This window comes from Solanum pennellii, chromosome 9 (genome assembly GCF_001406875.1).
Source record: "Solanum pennellii chromosome 9, SPENNV200".
Taxonomy (NCBI): Eukaryota; Viridiplantae; Streptophyta; class Magnoliopsida; order Solanales; family Solanaceae; genus Solanum; species Solanum pennellii.
In genome coordinates, this window is record NC_028645.1 from 18588183 (window position 1) to 18610121 (window position 21939).

The 21939-nt window shown below is 31.1% G+C and overlaps 5 protein-coding genes across 5 annotated transcripts; 3 read left to right on the plus strand and 2 right to left on the minus strand.

Moving 5' to 3' along the window:
* Positions 1-7378: 7378 nt before the first annotated feature.
* LOC114074093 lies at positions 7379-9395 on the minus strand. Its single transcript, XM_027912016.1, has 2 exons — positions 8112-9395; positions 7379-7785 (listed from the first exon to the last, which is right to left on the minus strand). Exons 1-2 carry the CDS (start codon positions 8473-8475, stop codon positions 7751-7753), a joined length of 399 nt encoding a protein of 132 aa, XP_027767817.1. The 5' UTR covers positions 8476-9395; the 3' UTR covers positions 7379-7750.
* A 2971-nt stretch (positions 9396-12366) lies between these two features.
* LOC114074018 lies at positions 12367-12972 on the plus strand. The gene is made up of 2 exons (XM_027911940.1): positions 12367-12606; positions 12682-12972. Exons 1-2 carry the CDS (start codon positions 12367-12369, stop codon positions 12970-12972), a joined length of 531 nt encoding a protein of 176 aa, XP_027767741.1.
* Positions 12973-13007: 35 nt separating this feature from the next.
* Positions 13008-13825, plus strand: LOC114074019. The gene is made up of 2 exons (XM_027911941.1): positions 13008-13517; positions 13607-13825. The coding sequence occupies exons 1-2, from the start codon at positions 13008-13010 to the stop codon at positions 13823-13825; spliced, it is 729 nt and encodes a 242-aa protein (XP_027767742.1).
* A 525-nt stretch (positions 13826-14350) lies between these two features.
* Positions 14351-14863, minus strand: LOC114078671. Its single transcript, XM_027919703.1, has one exon. The coding sequence runs from the start codon at positions 14861-14863 to the stop codon at positions 14351-14353; it is 513 nt and encodes a 170-aa protein (XP_027775504.1).
* A 4638-nt stretch (positions 14864-19501) lies between these two features.
* LOC107029167 (CBL-interacting serine/threonine-protein kinase 14-like) lies at positions 19502-21328 on the plus strand. The gene has a single exon (XM_015230516.2). The coding sequence runs from the start codon at positions 19819-19821 to the stop codon at positions 21148-21150; it is 1332 nt and encodes a 443-aa protein (XP_015086002.1). The 5' UTR covers positions 19502-19818; the 3' UTR covers positions 21151-21328.
* The last annotated feature ends 611 nt before the right edge of the window (positions 21329-21939 follow it).

Below are 21939 nucleotides of genomic sequence, written 5' to 3' on the forward strand. Positions count from 1 at the left end.
TTTTGGGGAATAATAGATGTTGAATTTTAGAAGTTATTGAATTGGTTTTTATTAATGAGTTTAAGTCTTCCGCATTACTTTCTGTTGATATTATAATGAAATGTTAGGGTTTAGATTGGTTGGTTCGCTCACATAGGAGGGTAAGTGTGGGTGCCAGTCGCGGCTCGGTTTTGGGTCGTGACATAAATTTTATGCATTTGTGTATGAGTATAATAATCATATAATATACTGTTTCTGCAAAAGTTAAATTTGAAAGAAGTGAATGAAGTATAAAATAAAACAAAAATAAATAACAAGAGAGAATTGATATATATATATATATATATATATATATATATACATACATACATATCGAACCATATCAAAACGCTTAAGGCTTCTGGGTATTAGTGTTTCCAACAAGGGAAAATTATGCAGCTAAGCAAACTTGTACTATTTAATTACTCATCATAGATATAGTTTGATATAATTATCACTCGCGACTGATATTATACATTAATTATGTGGGGTGACTTCGAATTTTGTATAAATAGTCACGTTTGTATATGTATAATTCGGCAGCATATACAAATACATATGTATAAATGAAAAAAAATTATTTAACCTATATACATATAGAGTTCACTTGTCTCCCCTCTCTCGCTTGCCTCTCTCCTCCCTCTCTCGATCTCGCTTGCCTCTCTCTTCTTTCTCTCAATCTCGCTTGTCATATATACAAATGCATATGTATAATATAAAATTATATACATATGCAATTCACCTCTTTCACATTCTTTGCCCTCTCTCACTCGTCTCTCTCCTCCCTCTCTTGATTTCGCTCGCCTCTCTCCTCCATCTCCCAATCTCGCTCGCCTCTCTCCTCCCTCTTCCAATCTCTTTTTCCATATATACAAATACATATGTATAATATACATTTATCTAACAAATATACATATACAATTCACCTTTCTCCCACTCTTTCCCCCCCCCCTCTCTCTATCTCCCTCTCCTCTCTCTCCCAGCCTCGCTCGCCTCTCTCCTCCATATAACATGTAGCTACAAATTGTAATTATCAAACTATAGCTATGGAGAGTAATTATTTTTAAGTGACTATATGTGAAAGTTCCTGGGATAATTGTATAGAATAACAAACTAATAATATAAAATAAATATAGTAACTTCCCTTTGATTTATTGTGTTCCATAGCAAACTGTTTGTCAATCCCTCTCCCCCTCATATTCTCGCTCGCCACTCTCCCTCTTTTGCTCGCTTCCTGTCGCTCGTCTCTCTCGTTTTATACAATAGAATTGTATAAATTGTGTTTCAAATTGTATAAAGCGAGAGAAAATTATATAAAAGCATGCAAATACATATATCTTTTCGTTCTATACACTTATAATTATACAATACAAATATTTCCCTGCCAAAGTATCATTTGCCTTTCTCGTTTTATACAAATTCAAATTGTATATAATTTTTCTCTTTCTCGTTTTATACAATTCGATTCAATTGTATATTCCCTGCACAAGTCTCCTTTTGCTTTTCTCTCTTTCTCGTTTTATATAAATTCAAATTGTATATAATTTCTCTCTTTATCGTTTTATACAATCCAATTTTGTCTTTTTCGCTTTCCGTTTTATACAATTCAAATTGTATATAATTTCTCTTTCTCGTTTTATACAATTTGCTTCAATTTCTCTCTTCCTTCGTTTAAAAAATGATGGCCTAGTTTGACTTGAAGCAAAGTTCACAAAAAGAAAGAAGACTTTTTAATCTTGTGGTTCAAAATTAAAGTTATGTCAAATGTATCAAAATATTATTTGATCTTGTGGTCTTAAACATGTCACGTGAAAAGTTAAAGTTAAAATGATGCTAAAAAAAAGAGGACATTCTTTTTTAAAACAAACTAAAAAGGAAATAGAGACATTCTTTTTAAAACAGACGGAGTAATTTAATTAGTAGCATGCCTCATACAATCTGTAGTCACATGTAAAATGTAGTATTCCAAAGTCGGATATGTTTTTTCTTAATTAAAAATGGCATGAATAGACACTTTATTCTAGCATAAATGAGTCACTTTTCAAAATATAATGATGTATTTAACCTTTTTCTTGTATAAAATAACTAAAAATTGATGTTATATTTGAATTCGACACTATAATTTCCCTTCCATTTTCCTTTCTCCTATTCCTCAATTTCTTTTTTTGTTTATTCTTTTAAGAAAGAAAATTTTAAGATGACTAGATTACTACTTTATTTGGTGATTCGTAAATTAATCTTTTGGACAGTTAATTTACACTTATTCAGAAGATTTTTATTGATATATTTTTTTATATTTAAAAAATTATTTGACAGTACAACATGAATGATCGAAGAGATCATATTCTACCATACATGAAAAAACTGTAAAAATAATTTGAAAGGTACATTGCACAAGAATATGAAAACAAAATCATTGCATAAGGTTCTAAAATATGTGTTGATAAAAATATATAAGAGTGATTAAAAATGAATAGTCAATGAACATTTTTCATCTGAAAAATTTAACATATGACTTTATAACAATTATTAACTAGTACTCCTTTCGTTTAAAAAAGAATGTTCTCCATCTTTTTTAGTTTGTTTTTTTTTAGTCTGTTTCAAAATTTAACATATGACTTTATAATTATTAATAACTTTTCACGTGGCAAGACCACAAAATTAAAGAGCAATTTTATACATTTGACATAACTTTAATTTAGGATCACATGATCAAAAATCTTTTTTATTTTCTTAAACTCAGTGTCAAGTCAAATTAGATCATTCTTTATGAAGCGGAGGAAGTACCATTTTATTTCAAGTGGGCATGTGATTAAATCTTAAAACAATTTATGATAAGATTAAATTTTCTTTCAAAATACGGAAAAGGGCCTAAAATACCCTTGAAGTATTGAAAATGGTACAAAATTACCCTTCATCCACCTATTGGCTCAAAAATGTCCTTTTCATCCACCTATTGGCTCCAAAATACCCTTGTCATCCACCTTTGGATTCAAAATTTACCACTTTTTAAATTGTTTTAAAATTAAACACTTTAAATATTTTTTAAAATACTTGACGTTCAACTATTGGTTATAATTTAATTTTAATATAATTTATAAACCAACCTACTACCACTAATTACTAACTTAACCTCACCCAATTAATAATCAAATTATAATATCAAAATCTTCATAAACACTACTAAAACACGATGAAATTATAGATTCGTGAACATAACATTCAAAATTATTCGAGTCCGAATCGAAGCCCCAATTAAATTTAGGTTGAGCCGCTTATTTAGGAGGACACTTTCTTTCAAGATTGAATGAGAAATTTATGATTAAAGGTAAAGAAGTAATACATTCCGAATTAATTCATGCATTTTTTTAAAATATAATTTTATAAATATTTATTATTTATTTTAAAACCTTTAATATATTATTTTTTAGAAAAAGTTACCTATGAAATAACATCACATAATTGAGATGTAAGAATAATTAAGATAAACATAGTCAGACTTTTAAGTTTATCGGTAATTTTATTTAGACACTTGAATGTACGATAATTTACTTCTATAGATATTTTCGCCTCAAATTTTTAAAAACACTCAATTGGTAGTAGCTAATCTGTTGTTGCATTAATAATGTGACTGATTTATTAATTTAGAGGGGTTTAATTAGTAATGGGTGGATAGTGAATTGATTTATAAATTATATTAATAAGTTAAATTATAACAAATAGTTGAGCGCCACGTATTTAAAAAAATATTTAAACAGTTTAAATATAAAACCGTTAAATAAGTGGTCAATTTTGAAGCAAAAGGTGGATGACAAGGGTATTTTGGACCCAATAGGTGGGTGGGAAGGGTATTTTGAAGCCGATAGGTGGATGGAGGGTAATTTTGTACCATTTCCAATACTTTAAGAATATTTTAGGCCCTTTTCCGTTCAAAATATTTTTGGTATCTTATTTTCACAGGACTCACAAAGTAAGATTGCAGTGGTGTTTTGTGAACCTTTTTTTTTTTTTACATTCTTTTTTGTCCAACTTAAAATTTAACATATAATTTAAAGTATTGTAAATAATAAAAAAAAGGTAAGTATTCAAAAACTTAATATGTCTATAAGTTTAGGATGCTCATCATACGGAGGCAAGTCCATTATGGCATCATATTATAGGTTTGTAAGTTCTTCATACTAATTTCATGATTAATTTTTTATTTTGCAATTGTTTTATTTTAGCTTCTATAGCATTTAGTACAGTAAGTATTTTTCTATCCCTATTATTTAAAAGTAACTGATCTTTTCGTTATTTTGCTACTGAATTCTTGACTATATATTTTTCTATAACTGCCTTTTTATTTGAAATTGTTAAAAGTAATTATTTTAAAGTTAAATGGATTAATAGTATAACTGTTGTAGTATATTGTATTTAGGGAAAAGGGTCGATATACCCTCAACTTTGTCATTTGGAGCTGATATGTCTCTTGTTATGAAAGTGACTCATACATACCCTTAATCGTTATACAAACAGCTCACATATACCCCTACCGCCACAAAATGAGCTCACATATACCCTTCATTTAATGGAAATGAAAAAAAAATAGTTTTTGATCTAATATGAAGAATTGTGAAATAGAAAGTTTAATGATTGAGAGAAGAAAGAAGAGAGAAACAGAAGAAGTAATTTGACGATAGTTTGTGTTATTGATATTTCATCTATCTCAAAATGATTTACAGATACAATTATATATAGTAAAACTATACCTAACTAATCTTGATAATTTGTTACACATTGTTACACAAATACCACTTCAAGAAGTTAGTTACACAACTAACTTCTTGTAACCTATTTAATTAATTAATTAACTTCACCATAGTATCTTTAACACTCCCCCTCAAGTTAGGTACCCTAAATATGTTTTGAATACCTAACATGCAACTCAAAACTTCATGTTGAACTCTAGGCAAACACTTGGTCAACACATCTGCTGGTTGCTCATTAGTACAAATGTAGTTAGTAGAAACCAATCCTTGCATAACTTTTTCTCTAATGAAATGGCAATCTATCTCAATGTATTTTGTTCTTTCATGATAGACTGGTTTGCAGCAATTTGTATAGCATCCTTACTATCACTATAAATCTTAACTGGAAGTTTAACATCCACACCAAACTCTTTTATCAATCCAATTATCCATATTAGTTCTGCCACTGTGGATGCCATCCTCCTATATTCAGCCTCTTCTAAACTCTTAGAAACTGTTGTTTGCTTCTTAGATTTTCATATGATAGGAGAGTCACCAATCTTCAATATATATCTAGTTACAGACTTTCTAGAGTTAGGACATGCAGCCCAGTCAGCATCACAATAGGCTGATATATCCATGTTGTTATTGCTAGATAGTAGAACTCCTTATCCTGGCTCTTTTTTCATATATCTAACTATCCTGACTGTAGCCTCCATATGAGACTGCTTAGGAGCTTGTAAAAATTGACTCAATGTTTGAACACAAAATGAGATATCAGGTCTAGTCATTGTAATATATAAAAGTTTTCCTATTAGTTTCTGATAAGTTTCTTGATCAGCTATAGGTTCTGCTTGATTTTTGAGTACATGCTCATCATATTCCTTTGATGTTAATTTCATATTTGCATTCATAGGAGTCATAGCATGTTTTGCAGCTCCTAAACCTGTTTCAGAAATCAGTTCTACAGCATATTTTCTTTGATGCATAAGAATTCCCTTTTTAGACCTTGCAAACTCAATGCCAAGAAAATATTTTAGCTCTCCTAAGTCCTTATCTTGAATGCTTCCTGTAAATACCTTTTAGCCTCATTGATCAAACTTATACTTTCACCTGTGATGAGCATGTCATCTACATATATCAGAATAATTGTGATGCCTTTGGTGCTCCTTTTAATGAATACTGAATGATCATACTGACTCTGCATAAACTTAAACTTAAGAAATGCCTCAGTTAACTTAGCATTCCATTGCCTAGGAGCTTGTTTAAGACCATACAAGGATCTTTTTTACCTGCACACTGCCTTTGTTGTCTCCCCCTGACTTAGAAATCCTTGAGGCAACTCCATGTAAATCTCGTCAAACAAGTCACCCTGTAAGAAGGCATTGAATACATCCATTTGATGTATATGCCACTGCTTTGTTGCTGCAATAGCTAGAACAGACCTCACAATCTTCATTTTGACTACTGGAGAAAAAGTTTCTTGACTATAACCCTTGGCTACTTGCCTAGCCATAAACCTTTCTACTTCACCAGTAGATTTGTATTTGATCTTGTAAGTCCATCTACATCCAATAGGTTGTTTTCCTTCAGGCAGAGATACTACTTCCCAAGTTTTATTTTGTTGTAAAGCTCTATTCTTCTTTCATTGCATCCACCCACCTAGGATCTTTGATGGCTTCATAATAACTACTAGGCTCAGTATAAGCAGAGAAAGCAGCAACAAATGCTTGATACTTAGGTGCCAAATGATCATAAACAATATACTTGGACATTGGATAAAGAACTGTTTCATTCACACTTAGAGACACAAAGTCTTTTAACCATACAGGATGATTTCTGTCTCTCTCTGACCTTCTTGTGCTTCTAACTGGTGCCACAGGAACTGCACTTTCTTTTGCTTGTGAACTTTGAACTAGACTTTGTGATGTTGTGCATCCATTAAGAACACTTCTTTCAATGTCATCTCTATCATTATATCCAACTTCACATGGAACATAAAGCCTGTTAGAAGACACATCAGTGTTTGTTTTGAAGGGAAAAACATCTTCCTTAAAAGCTACATCTGTACTACCCAACACCTTTTTTCTGTCTAAGTCATAGAGAACATACCCTTTTTGAGTAATTAAATACCCCATGTGAACTGTCATTTTTGATCTAGGATTTAACTTATCCAACTTATTTACTACTTTTGCATAATAGAGACATCCAATAACTCTTAAATGTGAAATATCAGGTTTCTTCCTATATAGTACCTCATATGAAGACTTGTTTTGTAACACTGAACAAGGCAACCTATTAATTATGTGTACAGCAACTAACACACATAACCCTCATAGCTTAATAGGTATCTGAGCTTGGAACCTTAAGGCTCTTGTTACTTCTAGCTAGTGCCTATGCTTTCTCTCAGCTACTCCATTTTGCGGAGGAGTATATGCACAACTTGTATGATGAATTATACCAAAGTTGTTGAATAATTCTTTACAGACTGAATTGACAAACTCAGTACCATTATCTGATCTGATAACCTTAACAAATCTACCAAACTGAGTTTTAGCATACACAATAAACTGTTTAATAACTACACAAGCATCAGCCTTCAATTTTAACAAATAAACCCAAGTCATCCTTGAAAAATCATCAACCACAGTGATGAAAATTTATTACCATCAAAAGTAGGCACTTTGTAAGGCCCCCATACATCCTTATGTACAAGTTCAAAGCAAGCTGAAGTTTGAATACTACTTGTAGGAAAGGAATTTCTAACTTGTTTTGCACATGGACAAACACTATAATTATGCAATGTCATTGCTATATATTCAGCTTTGATTGACAGAACCTTATTTAAAGACTTTGTAGATGCATGCCCAAGCCTCTTGTGCCATAGATCCACATCTTCAGACTTCTTGAGAGTATGACTTCCTTTCACATAACACAAAAAATCATTGCTAGAAGATTGTTGTAACTTGGACTTTCCAGATAACACATACAGTCCATTCTCCTCTCTACCAATCTCCCTCACCATTCCATTGGAGAGATCCTGAAATAGGCAAAAATCAGGGAGAAAACTTACTGAACATCCTAACTCTTTTGTGAGTATTGACACAGACAATAAATTGAACTTGAATTGAGGCAGATGCAACATATTAGTTAAAGAAGTCCTTGTAGACTCATTACTAGTTCCTGTATGAGTAACTTTTCCAATGGTTCCATTTGGTAAATATACTTCTCTAGACACCATAGTAGGTTTATTTAACAATCTTACATCAGCTACCATATGATTAGTGGCTCCAGTGTCCACTATCCACTCATTAATATTGTTAACTACACAATCACTGGCCTGATTTACATTGTCTTGACTCATACCTGCTAGGCTTGCTGAGAAAACTAAATTTGCAGCAACTCTCTTGTCCTCAACATTCTTCAAAAGATGTACAATCTGATTATATTGATTTTTGGTAAATGGATACAACCCCATCTCAGATGTTCTGTTTTGTGGATAAGAATCCACTTTTTTTTCTTTGTAATCTGACATATTTTCTTCTGCTATATTCTCATTTGTGACGCACTGTTTTGACCCTTGAAACTGATTATCAGTGATTGCATTATGAGCTCTTGCATTTGAATTATATCCATTACTATTCGTCTCCACTCCTTTTTTCCTAAACTTGTTATAATTTGATGGATATCCTACCAACTTGTAACACACTTCTTTGGTATGACCCTTCATTTTACAAAACTCACATTGTACATTACAATTCCTCTTGTATCTATTAGTACCATTTCTTGTAACATAGCCATGTCAATATTACTTCCACTTGCTGCAGAATTCGGACCGAAGATTCCTATGTTTGCAGCTATAGACCTTTGTCCTTCATCACTCATGATCATTCCATATGCTTGATTAACAGATGGCATAGGACTCATTAGCAAGATTTGACTTCTTTCTTGATTATAAGAGTCATTTAGACCCATAAGAAACTGAAACAACTTTAACTTTTAATGATGTACCACAAAATCTTTGGATTTCTGACAGTTACAACCTGGATTTGGAACAAGATATTCAAACTCTTCCAATAAGTTTTTCAATCTAGAAAAATATGCAGAAACTGTAGATGTACCTTGACTCAGTGTTGCAATCTCTTTATGTAAATTGTAGTTCTTGAACCATCAATTTTGTTGAACCTTTCGAAAAGTTCCTCCCATACTTCTTGAGCATTAGAGGCAGACATTATACCTCCTAATAATCCTTTTTTCCACTGAATTCATCAGCCATGAAAGAACTACTTCGTTCACTCTCTCCCACTGATTTCCCATCTCATCTGGAAACACTTCTTTCTTGCACGATCGATCCACTAACCCAATTTGTTCCTTCCAAGCAAAGCTACCCTCATTGACCTATACCAAATTGAGTAATTCTCTACTCCTGCTAATTGAAACGATATAATTTGGGTTTCACTTACATCAGACTGAGACAGAAACAATGGATGATTATAATCAATACCAGTCTTTTTGACTTGATTGAGTAGAATGTAATGCTTCCCCTATCATTGAAAACTGTAAAGAAAATACTACAACAAAAATTCAGAGAGATTGATTCTTCAATCTAGAATTAGTGTTGATACTATGAACTAGAATATCTAGTTACTGCTTTGATACCATGATCTAATATGAAGAATTGTGAAATAGAAAGTTTAATGATTGAGAGAAGAAAGAAGAGAGAAAGAGAAGAAGTAATTTGACGATAGTTTGTGTTATTGATATTTCATCTATCTCAAAATGATTTACAGATAAAATTATATATTATAAAACTATACCTAACTAATCTTGATAATTTGTTACACATTGTTACACAAATACCACTTCAAGAAGTTAGTTACACAACTAACTTCTTGTAACCTATTTAATTAATTAACTTCACCACTAGTATCTTTAACAGTTTTAAATTTATATTAGGGATAATACTCAATTACCCCCCTATCCTATACCCAAAATTCCCGAGACACACCTTATCATTGATGAGTACCTATTACCCCCTCCAACTTTTTTTTAAGTAATTGTTTTTCGTACCTACATGGCAATAATAATCAGAAAGGTTGATCGGTTTGTTCAACATGCGCTGGGCTCCACTTTTGCAGCTTTCTAAAAAGTGACTATCAGCTACTTTTACACTTCCCAAATTCAAAAAAGCTGGCCATTTACATTTTCAAAAATACTTTACCAAAAAGAAGATAAAGGAACAAGGAAAGAAAGAGGGAAAGTTTAGCTTGGTTTCAAAAAATCAACAAAGGTTAAAAATTTGATTTCAAACTGATAGTTGATTTTCGATGTTGGATTTTGATAGTTAGTTTTTGTTTCAGTGCTACATGTGTGGATCGATTTTAATCGTGAAAGTTTGGGTCGATTTCATTCAGCAAGAGTCGTGGTTGAGTTGAGTTCAAAGGTTAGTTTTTTCTTCATTTATTTTGTTTTTTGTTATTGTTATGCTTAGATTTTGTAGGTATTATGATATGTTGTTAAATATTGGTTTCGATTTTGAGCGAAATATAACTTTAAGCTTATTTTTAGGGTTTATGTTATGGTTCTGTTAGATATTAAATTTCATATTTTTAGGGTTGATGTTATTCATATATTCATATTGTCACCTTTATTGTTATGGGTATGTAACTTGTTATCCATACATTTATATGAAACGTGTTTTGAGTGTGGGTTGGTTGGGTGGTATTATAGTTGTGTGATTTATGTTGTTATAGTATGAAACATGCAAGAAGATAAAGACGAGTTGGGTGTTTGTGTTGTGTTGTCTTATATTCTGGGTTACAATAAAGTAACTTCATGTTGGGTGTTGTGTTTTGTCTGTGTGGGTGTGGGGTTAAAGTTAAATAACATTATCCTAAGAAGAAAATATATGTTGGGTGTTGTGTTGTGTCTGTGTGGGGTTACATACCTAATTGTAAGAAGATAAAGATATGTCGTGTATTGTGTTGTTTATGTGGGGTATTGTGTTTTGTATGTGTGGGGTTGGGTATGTGTTTTCTTCAACTTGAATTGTTTTTATAACTATTTGGGTATGTTTTTTCTTTAGTCAATTATTATATTCTATTAGCAACTTTTACTTTATTATTGTTATGTTATGCATATAGGTATGAGTGGGTTTACATTCATTACTTTAAAGTTGTATCATGGTGGGGCCTTATTGTATGAAGGTGATAAAGCAAGATATGTGGGTGGGTTAGTGAGTGAATATTATGTTATTGATGTGGATACAATATCATATTTTGAGATTAAAGACTACATTAAAGAACTAGGGTATAGCCCAAATTGCAAATTTAGTGTCCGGCCTCCTAATAGTTGCATCTTAGGAGATATTGACAATGATGTATTCCCTTAGCAATGTGTAATTGTTTGCAAAGTGGGTCTGTTTTGGAAGTATATGTCCACATGCCTGGTGAGGAATCTGGTGCAACTTTTAATAAAGTTGGGACCAGTGAGACTAGTGGATATAATGAAGTAGGTGAGGCTGCTTTTGATGGGGTAGATATAACTATAAATACTACCGCAAATATTCCTTCTACTTTAAACCCAACAACTCCAAATAGTGATCCATCAGATTCTGAAGATAGTGAATACTCTGTAAAAGTATCTAATGAGTCAACTTAAGAGAGTGATGATTCTGAAGATAGTGAAATACTTGAAGATGATCAATATGGAAGTGATGTTCATGAGGAGTTAATTCAACTGAGGGCTGAGAAAAGATCTTTTCAGAGGAGAAGAAAAAGAAGGAAAAGAATTCATGCAGATACTGAAGAAGTAGCATGTGGTAATGCTGGAGCAGATCTTGGGTTTGATGAGACAGCTATCAATAGATGTACTTTAGAAGGAAGGTTGGGGGGGTGATGAACCATATTATGCAAGTTCTGATGCATGTAGTTTTGAAACTGACACAGATGATAGTTGTCTAGAGGAAGGTGAAAAAATGAAGTTGAAACTGCCTAACACAAAAAGGAAAAAACATACCATAGAGAGAGTCAGATTTGATCCCAACATTAAGAAGATTGTGTGGCAATTGGGTATGGTTTTTGAAAGTGTAAAAGAGTTTAGATTGGCAGTCACTAAGTATGCAATTCAGAGAGGGGTTCAGATTGAAAAGTGTGTGAATGAGCCAAATAGAGTAAGGGTGAGATGTTGCAAGGTAAATTGCATATGGTTGTTATATGCAAGTTTGGACAAGAAGACTAATAACTTTGTTATAAAGACTTACATGCCAGTCCATTCATGTCAAAAGGCTACTAGGAATTATTTGTGCAACTCTACATTCATTGCTACTGTTTTTAAAAAGAAAGTTATTGAACAACAAAATATCAGAGTGTTCAAGTTGCAATAGTTAATCCGTAAGAAGTATAATGTGCATGTTGGTAAGACCACAACTAGAAGAGCAAGAGCTAATGTTTTGAATGAACTTATGGGTGATCATGTTAAGGAATTTGCGAGAATTCTTGATTATAAGGATGAGTTGCTGAGGTCTAATCCTGGGAGTACTTGTGTGGTGAAACTAGGAGAAGCTAATGAATCTGGTAGGCCAGTATTTGAGGCATTTTACATCTCTTTTGCTGCACTCAAGATGGCATTTATGTCAGCTAGAAAATGCATTGGTCTGGATGATTGTTTGTTAAAGGGGGTTTGCAGGGGTCAATTACTTATTGCAGTGGCTAAAGATGACAATAATCAAAGGCTTCCACTTGCTTGGGCTGTAGTTGAAAATGAGAACACAATCACTTGGAGTTGGTTTATTTCTCTGTTGAAAGAAGACTTGAGATTAGGAGATGGAACAAGTTTCACAATTATGTCAGACATGCAAAAGGTAAACTTGTTTTAAATTATCTGTTGATTTATTATTTTTTAAACTTAATTATCTAATGTTTGTTGTAACTTGTAGGGACTGGATATAGCTATAAAGGAGTTGTTGCCAGCTTGTGAGGAAAGATGGTGTGCTAGGCATATACTAGCAAATTGGTCAAAGAATTGGAGAGGGCTGCAAAGGAAGAAGCAGTTCTGGAAGTGTGCTAGAAGTACTTTTGAAGTTAAATTCAGAGAAAATCTGCACGAGTTGTCTAAATTAGGTAATGGAGGTACAGGTATAGTGGATAACCTAATTTACTATGATAAACAATATTGGTGTAAGGTGTATTTAAATTGTGAAGTCAAGTCTGATGCAAGTCTGGTGTAAAGTGTAATCAACTTGCTAATACAATATATTTTTTTATGCTAATTAGAAATCAACAAATATTTCATGTTACCAAAAGGGGGAGAGGCAGACCTAAAAACATAAGTGCAAATGCAAGTGCAACAGGGGATTCACCTACAATTATTGCACCTTCAACAACTTCAAGAACAACAAGAGCTACAGCAAGTGCAAGTGCATCAAGGGCCTCTCCTAGAACCACTGCACCTCCTACAACTTCAAGAACACCAACATATGAAGCAAGTGCAAGTGTAAATGGTGTTGGAGTATTATCAAGATCCAGGAGTGGTAGAGGAAGGGGTAGGGGATTGGGAAGTGCAGGAAGAGGTAGTAATCATCCACTTGAAAATTGGTTTACATGTTCTCAAGGTAGTACAACACAGGGTGTAGACCAGAACACAAATGTTGCACCAAAGGAAACTGCTACTACCAGGAAAGGAAAGGGTGTTGAAAACACAACTCAATTTAAAAGGCCAAGAGTCACTGGAATGGGTGCGTTTCAAGCTAAAAATGGTTTCAAAACTTCTAATGTAAGTATTACGATGCATTCATATTGTTTGTTCTCTAATAACTCACACATTTGTTCTCTAATAATCTTAGTTCTCTAAAAATTTTGTAGCCTGGACTGCCAAGTAGCACAATATTAGCCGGACCAAAGAGAGTTTTGAGATCAAGTATTGTAACTGGGGATGTTGGTTTCAAACCGACAAGTGAATTGAAGTGGAAAGGAAATCAGGCAATCACAACTAGAAAGCTCCAGCAGATTAGAGATCAATCAAGGCTTTCAAACCCAAATGCTTCCTCCTCTTCACAACCTCGACACCCATGGAAACTATAATGTTGATATCAATGGTGTTTTATTAGTACTTTTTTGGTGGCCACTATAAGTACTATTTTGTTTCATGTTTGAAGGAAAAATAAATATTCCTATTTTTTGTTATAATACTGAAATTATAGGTACTTATGCAATATGAAAACTTTGTTTTGCGTATGCGTTGTGACTTGTATAATTTTGGGCACATTTAGATTTTGTACTGAAAATTTGCTCTTAAGCAATGAAATTCTGGGCACCTATGCGCTGTGACTAATTCTCGGCACTTTTACAATCAACTTTGTACTTACAATTTTCTCTTAAGAATGATTAATACATCTTGCTTTACTTGATTTTACAACTTCCAACACAAACATATCAACATGGCAAAAAGAGAATTAGGACAATTTCAAACACAAACAAATTCAATTTTACATTACAATAGAGCAAATAAAGGTTTCGTTACCACACAAAATTATGGCAATTTCATATGATCCTTATACCTACCAACTTGGGTTAGAAAACTAACAAATACAACAACAAAACAAATCATCACACAACAAAGGATTTGCCAAAACAACAGCCTTTATTTGTTTTCTTCATTTTCATCCCTTTCATCTTCTTCTTGTCTTTCAATTCACCCATTTCTTTTACCTTGTCAACCTTCTCCTTTGAATTGATGTTCAGATTTTCATAACAATTTCGAAGACTTTCACCTTCATCCAAAGGAATTTTCACTAGTTTTGACTGTTCAATGTTGGAATTATCAAGCTGTTCCAGTTGCATCTTCACACGCTCATAATTTTTTTCTAACTCGTTAATCCTATTCACCAATTTTGGAAGAATAAAAAGAGATCTTTCATCAACTCTCTCCGTGTCTCTCCATCTAAAGAAATTACAGTTTGTGGCCTCATAGTGAGGACAAGACCAAAATCGTCTTTCGGAATTGCGATTTGACCAAGACGTTTGCATTTGCAGTAAGATTCCATGCTTGCATCGCACTTCCGCATTAAACATTGAATCGTTCTCATCCATACACAACTTATTCAACTCGGATTTTGTCATAACCCTAACTTTATAAACATTGTCAAAAAAATAAGAATTAATATTCGACATAAAAAGATGTAAAGAATATATTAAATTTTACTTTACCTTTCAAATCAAGGAGCTATTTAACTTGAATGATAATGGAGCTTCTTTAAAAATGAAGAACACTGAAAATGGAGTTTTTTTTTTTTTACAAAGATGAAGACAACTGCTTTAGAGAGAAACATTAATATTTATTTTTGAGTTTTTTTCAAATTACTTTGACACGTGGCTAACTTTTATTGGTCATTGTTATCTAAAATCTTCACTCACGCGCCCTATATGGGTGAATTAGGTACAAAAGTGGTAAACAATTACTTAAAAAAAAGTATGGGGGGGGGGGTAATAGGACCTCATCAAAGATAAGGTGTGTCTCAGGGATTTTGGGTATAGTCTAGGGGGGTAATTGAGTATTATCCCTTTATATTTTTAACTTTTAATTTTCTTAAAAATTATTATGGGGTATATATGATTCTTCTAGCAAAGTTCAAGGTATATTTTAATCTTTTTCATACATAAATTATTTTTGACTTCTTTAGTTATAATTATTTGACTTTCTTATTCTTATTTTAATTTTTTTTCTTTCACTCCTTATTGTAAAGAAAAAAAGTTAAATGTATTTTTCTTGTCTATATTGTAATTTAATTTTTTTATTTGAAGAAAAAAAAATTTGGTCATCTATAATAAGTTTTACAAGAATATTAGTGAAACATAAATAAATTTGATCATCAAAATAATAACTCTAAATTAGTCATTAAAATAAAAGAAAGTCGAAAAAAATATGTTTGAGGAGAATTAAATATACTCACATGGGATTATATTTTTTAAAAAATAAAAAATAAACTAAAATTTATTTATTTTTCGTTTCTGTTAAAGAGAAAAATATATGTGAATCATTTATATAAAGTAGGGGTATATATAAATCACACAAAAATATATCTAACTCTAAATAATAAATTTAAGGGGTGCATCAAACTCTTTCCCCTTTGTATTTACTTCATTGAGCATTAAGTTGACTGTTAATGGTTCATAGAATGATTTACTTTTTAGTATTAAAGGTCATTATTGTAAAAAATATAATTAATTTTGGGAAGAGACGAGTGCAACTTAAGTTTAATTTATCTGACAAATTTATTTATTCTTTTGTTGGAAAATTGAGTAGGCTGTACTTAAATGATCCTCCACTTTGATTATTTTAAACTGTCTTCCTTTTGAATTTTTCTATTTCATTAATTTTGGCTAGTATACTTGTATCTGTTTTATTAGTCTTTTTCATATGCTTCTAGTGAACTTTGTATTTATTTTTCATTCTGGCCAATTAAGCCTAAATGCATGATTTATTCACTCCCATTGTTTAGTTAATCTGTTGATTAATGTTTTTGAATTTAACGTTTAAAAACAAATGACATTAAAGAAGTATATAGAGCTTATTGAAGAGTAATATTTTATTATTTTGTTTGTGATGGTTCAAGGATATTGTATGTACATATGTTGTAATTTTATGTTATTAATTTTTATGATTTGATAGATATTATGTCGAAAATATATATTTTTACATATTATATCTCACATGTACGTTTTTCAGTAATTAATATGACGTTATAATTGTTTATAATTGCCAATGAAGTTTTATATGAATATTAGTTATTTGACATATATTCATATTATATGAAAATAAATTATTTGACGTATATTCTCAATTGCACGTGAAAAGCATATTGGTCTGAATTATACAAACTTAAAATCCCAACCCGCTTAATTATCACATAATATTGGTCATGAATGATATTAACTAAAACTATATCATAGATTAGTTAACTATTATATGTTTGTTTAACCATATGATTTCCCCTTAAAAGAATGACTTAGGTCTTGTAATTAACTTCAAAGATATAAAATAATAATAAAATGTATATACTAATTAAGTTAAATGATTTAGCTTTTATAAAAGTATAACTTCTATAAATTAGAATTTAGATCTTGTAACTGCAAAGACCTAGAGCAATAACATGAACATTGAACTTATAAACATTAACTTTAGACATTGCATAAAGATAACTTTCTAATCTATCAGTATGAATTATTGCATTCATCAAAGGTTCATTTTAGGAGATGATACTTAGATTATAGTCCAAATATAGGTCTAACGACGTATGGACTAACACTTTGGATGTTGGATTGGCATTGACGAGTCTTAGGGGATTTTGAGGCACCCCTCACTCATCGCGTCATAGATCATTTATCTAAATTGGTCTTTATACGATCGTTAAACTTGATCACATATAATTTGTTCAGACCCTTATGATGGTCATAGTTGAGTGATAGAAGCTACAAGCTCATACCGTTTATCTCCTAAATACTAATTATTAGTATGTACATTTCAAGTAATAACAATAATTCAACTAAGAACAATCAATAAACTTATCATATTACTAAACTAATCACATTTTACAATTAATAAACTAATAAAAACCTAAATAACACACTAAAATTTGAAAATATTGTATTATAATTTATCATACAACTAAATACAATAAATAATTCTAAGTAGTAATTAAACCCTATAATACATTTAAATCTAACCTACATAAAACTATCATGGATTTATAAACCTAAATTTTAAAAGAAACCTAACATTAAAGTTTGCAAGGAAGTGGAAAAATAGATTCTCAACATAAAACTAGTATCAAACATATATTGTAACACTTAAAGATTTAATAATACGCCTCCGGAGGTGGAAAAAATGATATTTATAATTTTTATATTATTTTTTATTATGTGTGTAATAGTTTTAAAATATTCTTTTAGGTACACAAAAATAATAATAATTAAACACATGGGGAAGCATCCCTGCAAATACGAATCCAAAAGATTCCAGATCAAGTCAATTGGAGTAGTACTGTTCCAATTGGCAATTGGATATTGGATTACTAATTTTAATACAATATTTTAATCCCAATAAGACTAGCTCCAACCATATTTTATTTTACTTTTAAATTCCATATACGAAGGAGAGAAAAAAAAAGATAGAGATAGGTACTCCAACTACCATTTAAGAAAAATATATTTGAAATTTATTCACGGAGAGTTGAATATCAGGTTTTTAATATTATTTCTATTATATAATAGTTATAATTAATTTATTATAAATCATATAAAATCATTGAAATCATTAATATTCCTAATTAATTTCTAATGTGTTATATTAAAAAAATCATGAAATAAAAATAATAAAATAATATTGAGAAGAAAGAAATTTTTTTTCTAAGATATAAAATACAAAAAATCGATTAGAGTTGATTGATAATCTGGAGAGTAAAATAGCGAGTAAGTTCACAAATCATTCTCTATTTCACTCTAGTTCACCATTTATAAAGAGTGAATATTAGTTCTTCCAATTTAAAGAACTATTACTATTTTTCTTTTTGAATATTTTATTATTATTTTTATTATATAATATTTTTAATTAAAATCTTAATTAAATCTTTAATATTTGTAGGTCTTTTTGATGTAATATAACATTTTTAAAAATATATTATTTCATATACATTATTTTCATACCAAATTAATAATATTTCATTTTTAAAAACATTTTTCGTCACTTTAAGTGGTATAAATTAACATATTTTTATTACTTTTCACAATGAATAACGCACAAAATTTAAATAATAAGATGAATTTTTTAATTTAAAAATACAATACAATACATAATAATTTAAATGTAAAATAAAAAAATAAAACATTATATAATAATTTTAAAAATCTCATCAATAATTTTGGTAATCTGGAAGGCTGTTTTAATATTCACCAATATTCCAAAAAAGAAATAGTGTCTCATCCACATAATTGTTGTGTCAAATATATTTTAGCTAGGCATAAAAAATATATTTTTTTTAACCTTCGTAATATATTAATAGAGCATTTATCAGACACACTTATACTCGTAAAAGCTAAGTATTTATGTAATATTTATGAAATTGATTTATTAATATTTACTTTTATTTGAATTATTATTTAGTAATTTTAATATATAATATTTACTTGTAATTTATAATTTATGTTATTTAAAAAATAAAAATATAATAAAATATAATATTAAATTAAGAATTTGGAATGGATAAAATCTTATATTACATAAACATTATACAAAGAGATTGTTCCAAAAAAAAATGATTCATATTTTGAAATAAGAAAATAAAAATAAAAATGAAAATAATGATAAATTATTAGAAAAAGAAAAGAAAATTCTACAGAGTAAAAAAGATAATTAAATTAAAATTAATTATAGCTAAATATATTTGACTAGTAAAATAGATAAATTATTAGAAAAAAAAAAGAAAATTCTAAAGAGTAAAATAAATAATTAAATTAAAATTAATTATAACTTAATATATTTGACCAGTAAAATAGAGAATATTTTTAAAGATGCCCCTACACTTCAGTATGGTCTTAAAATTAAAAGAGGAGGACAAAAAGAAAAAAAAAAGAAAAAAACAAATTGGAAAAAAGGAGTGGGGAAACAAACAACCGTACGACGACGTGTGGGACCATCTTTCTCGTTTCAAGTGACACACGGTGATATTCCTTCAACAATAAATACCTGTACAAATGCTATCACATTTTCTCCATATACCATAATCTTTTCATTTTTTTTCTATTTCTCTCTTCTCTCTGCCCCTTTTGCTTTAAGAAAAAAAATCAAATACATCTTCTTTGTTTTGCATTCAACTACCATACCAATCCTCTACACTTTAAGCAACTCTATCCATTTTTTCTGGAAATTGTTCTTAATTGTCACTGATTAACGAAAACGGATACCCAAGTATTATCAAAATTTCTAATATCGAGCAAATTTGATTTGCTCTGTGTTTTAATGCAAAGGTTAGAGAAAATTCACAAAGGGGTTACTAGCTTTCCGGTTTGTGTTTACAGTTATGCCAGAGATCATACTTAATAACTATGGAGGCAGTACATCTTTACTATCCACTGCCGCAGCAATCTACGCTGAATTAACTCCGTCTGAGTTACCTCCGCCGGAAGACGATGTTAATTCAAACCTTTTCGACAAATATGAACTGGGAAGACTCCTGGGTTGTGGTGCTTTTGGTAAAGTATATCATGCCAGAGACTTCAGGACGGCACAGAGTGTGGCCATTAAAGTCGTCAGCAAACAGAAAATACTCAAAGGTGGGCTAACGGGGCACGTTAAGAGAGAAATCTCTATCATGCGTCGGTTGCGTCATCCCCATATCGTACGGCAACATGAGATTCTTGCTACTAAGAAGAAAATCTACTTCGTTCTGGAATTCGCTAAAGGAGGTGAACTCTTCGCCAAGCTAGCTAAAGGCCGGTTTAGCGAAGATCTCAGCCGTCGATATTTCCAGCAGTTAATCTCTGCCGTTGGATACTGTCACTCTCGCGGGGTCTATCACCGTGATTTGAAACCGGAAAACTTATTACTGGACGAAAATTGGGACCTGAAAGTTACTGATTTCGGGTTAAGCGCTGTCAGGGATCAGATCCGACCTGACGGGTTGCTTCATACACTTTGTGGTACCCCTGCTTATGTAGCACCGGAGATTTTGGGGAAGAAAGGTTATGATGGTGCTAAGGTGGATATATGGTCATGTGGTATTATTCTCTTTGTTTTCAATGCTGGGTATTTACCTTTCAATGATACAAATTTAATGACGATGTATCGGAAAATTTACAAAGGTGAATTTCGTTGTCCGAAATGGACCTCGCCGGAGCTGAAGAGGTTGTTGACCCGATTACTTGATATCAACCCGGTTACTCGTATCACCATTGAGGAGATTAAGAATGACCCGTGGTTTCAAACAGGGTATCAAGAGGTGAAATCGGTAAATCATCCATTCGAGTTCAAATCATGGACGGGTCCAGGTTCCAACGGAGAATTCCTTAACGCATTTGATATTATCTCGTATTCATCTGGTTTTAATTTATCCAGTTTAGTTAAAGGCAATGGTGGATTCATTATTAAGGAACAATTCGTATCGAGGGAGACGCCGGAGAAGATAATCGGGAAAATTGAGGAGGTGGCGGAGGTGGAAGGGATGACGGTGGCAGAGAGGAGTGGAACCTCAGTGAAGGTGGAGGGGCAGAATGGTAATTTTGTGGTAATGGTGGTAGTTAACCGGTTAACTGAAGAACTGGTAATAGTTGAAATTGAGAAAAAGGAGAATGATGGTGAAATTTGGAAGAAGAAATTCAAACCGGAGATAAGTAGATTTGTTTATCAAGGGTGAAAAGGACCAATTTCTGGCAGCTGAAATAAAAGTACATTTGGCCTAATTTTTATGAATTATTGATTTAATGAAAAATTATTAAGGAACCAAATTAATATTGTACTTTCATTATTATTATGTTGCTACTCTCTGTAATTCAATATAAAATGAATTATTGCTAATTTACTTATTAAATGTATGATTAACTTCAAGTCACTTAAAATTAAGGAATGATTAGTATTAGTAACAATATAATTCATAATTTATATATTTTTTTTATATAACAATAAATATTTAGTGAAATCTCATTAACGAATGACAACAAGATAGAGTTTGTACATGTGAATGTAGTGGACAAATTGAATTTGTCCACCTTCAAAAATTTGAATGGAAAGGATGTAAACGTCACAATTATAATGTTTGGGCCAAGATAAAAAGGATCCAAAAATTTGTACTAATAACAGTTCAGAGCTTTCGGCTTTAACGTTAAATTCCAAAAAATTGCACAGACCATGTTTTTCTGAATTGCCCAAAATAAGTCATTCTATAAATCAATTCATCAAAATAGTATGTTTTTAATTTTGTTTACAAAACTAGTATAAACGTGGTTCACAGTAACGTTTTATGCTTTATTTTATTTTAAAAAATTTAATGAAAAAAAAAGCAAAAGTTCACGGAGCAAACAGAAATAAAACGTTATTGACAATAACGTTTTATACTTCGTTATCTAGAATCACGTTTTAGAGCTAGAACGTTACTTAAAGTAACGTTTTTATATTTTGGTACGTTTTATCCAGTCACGGGCTCTGC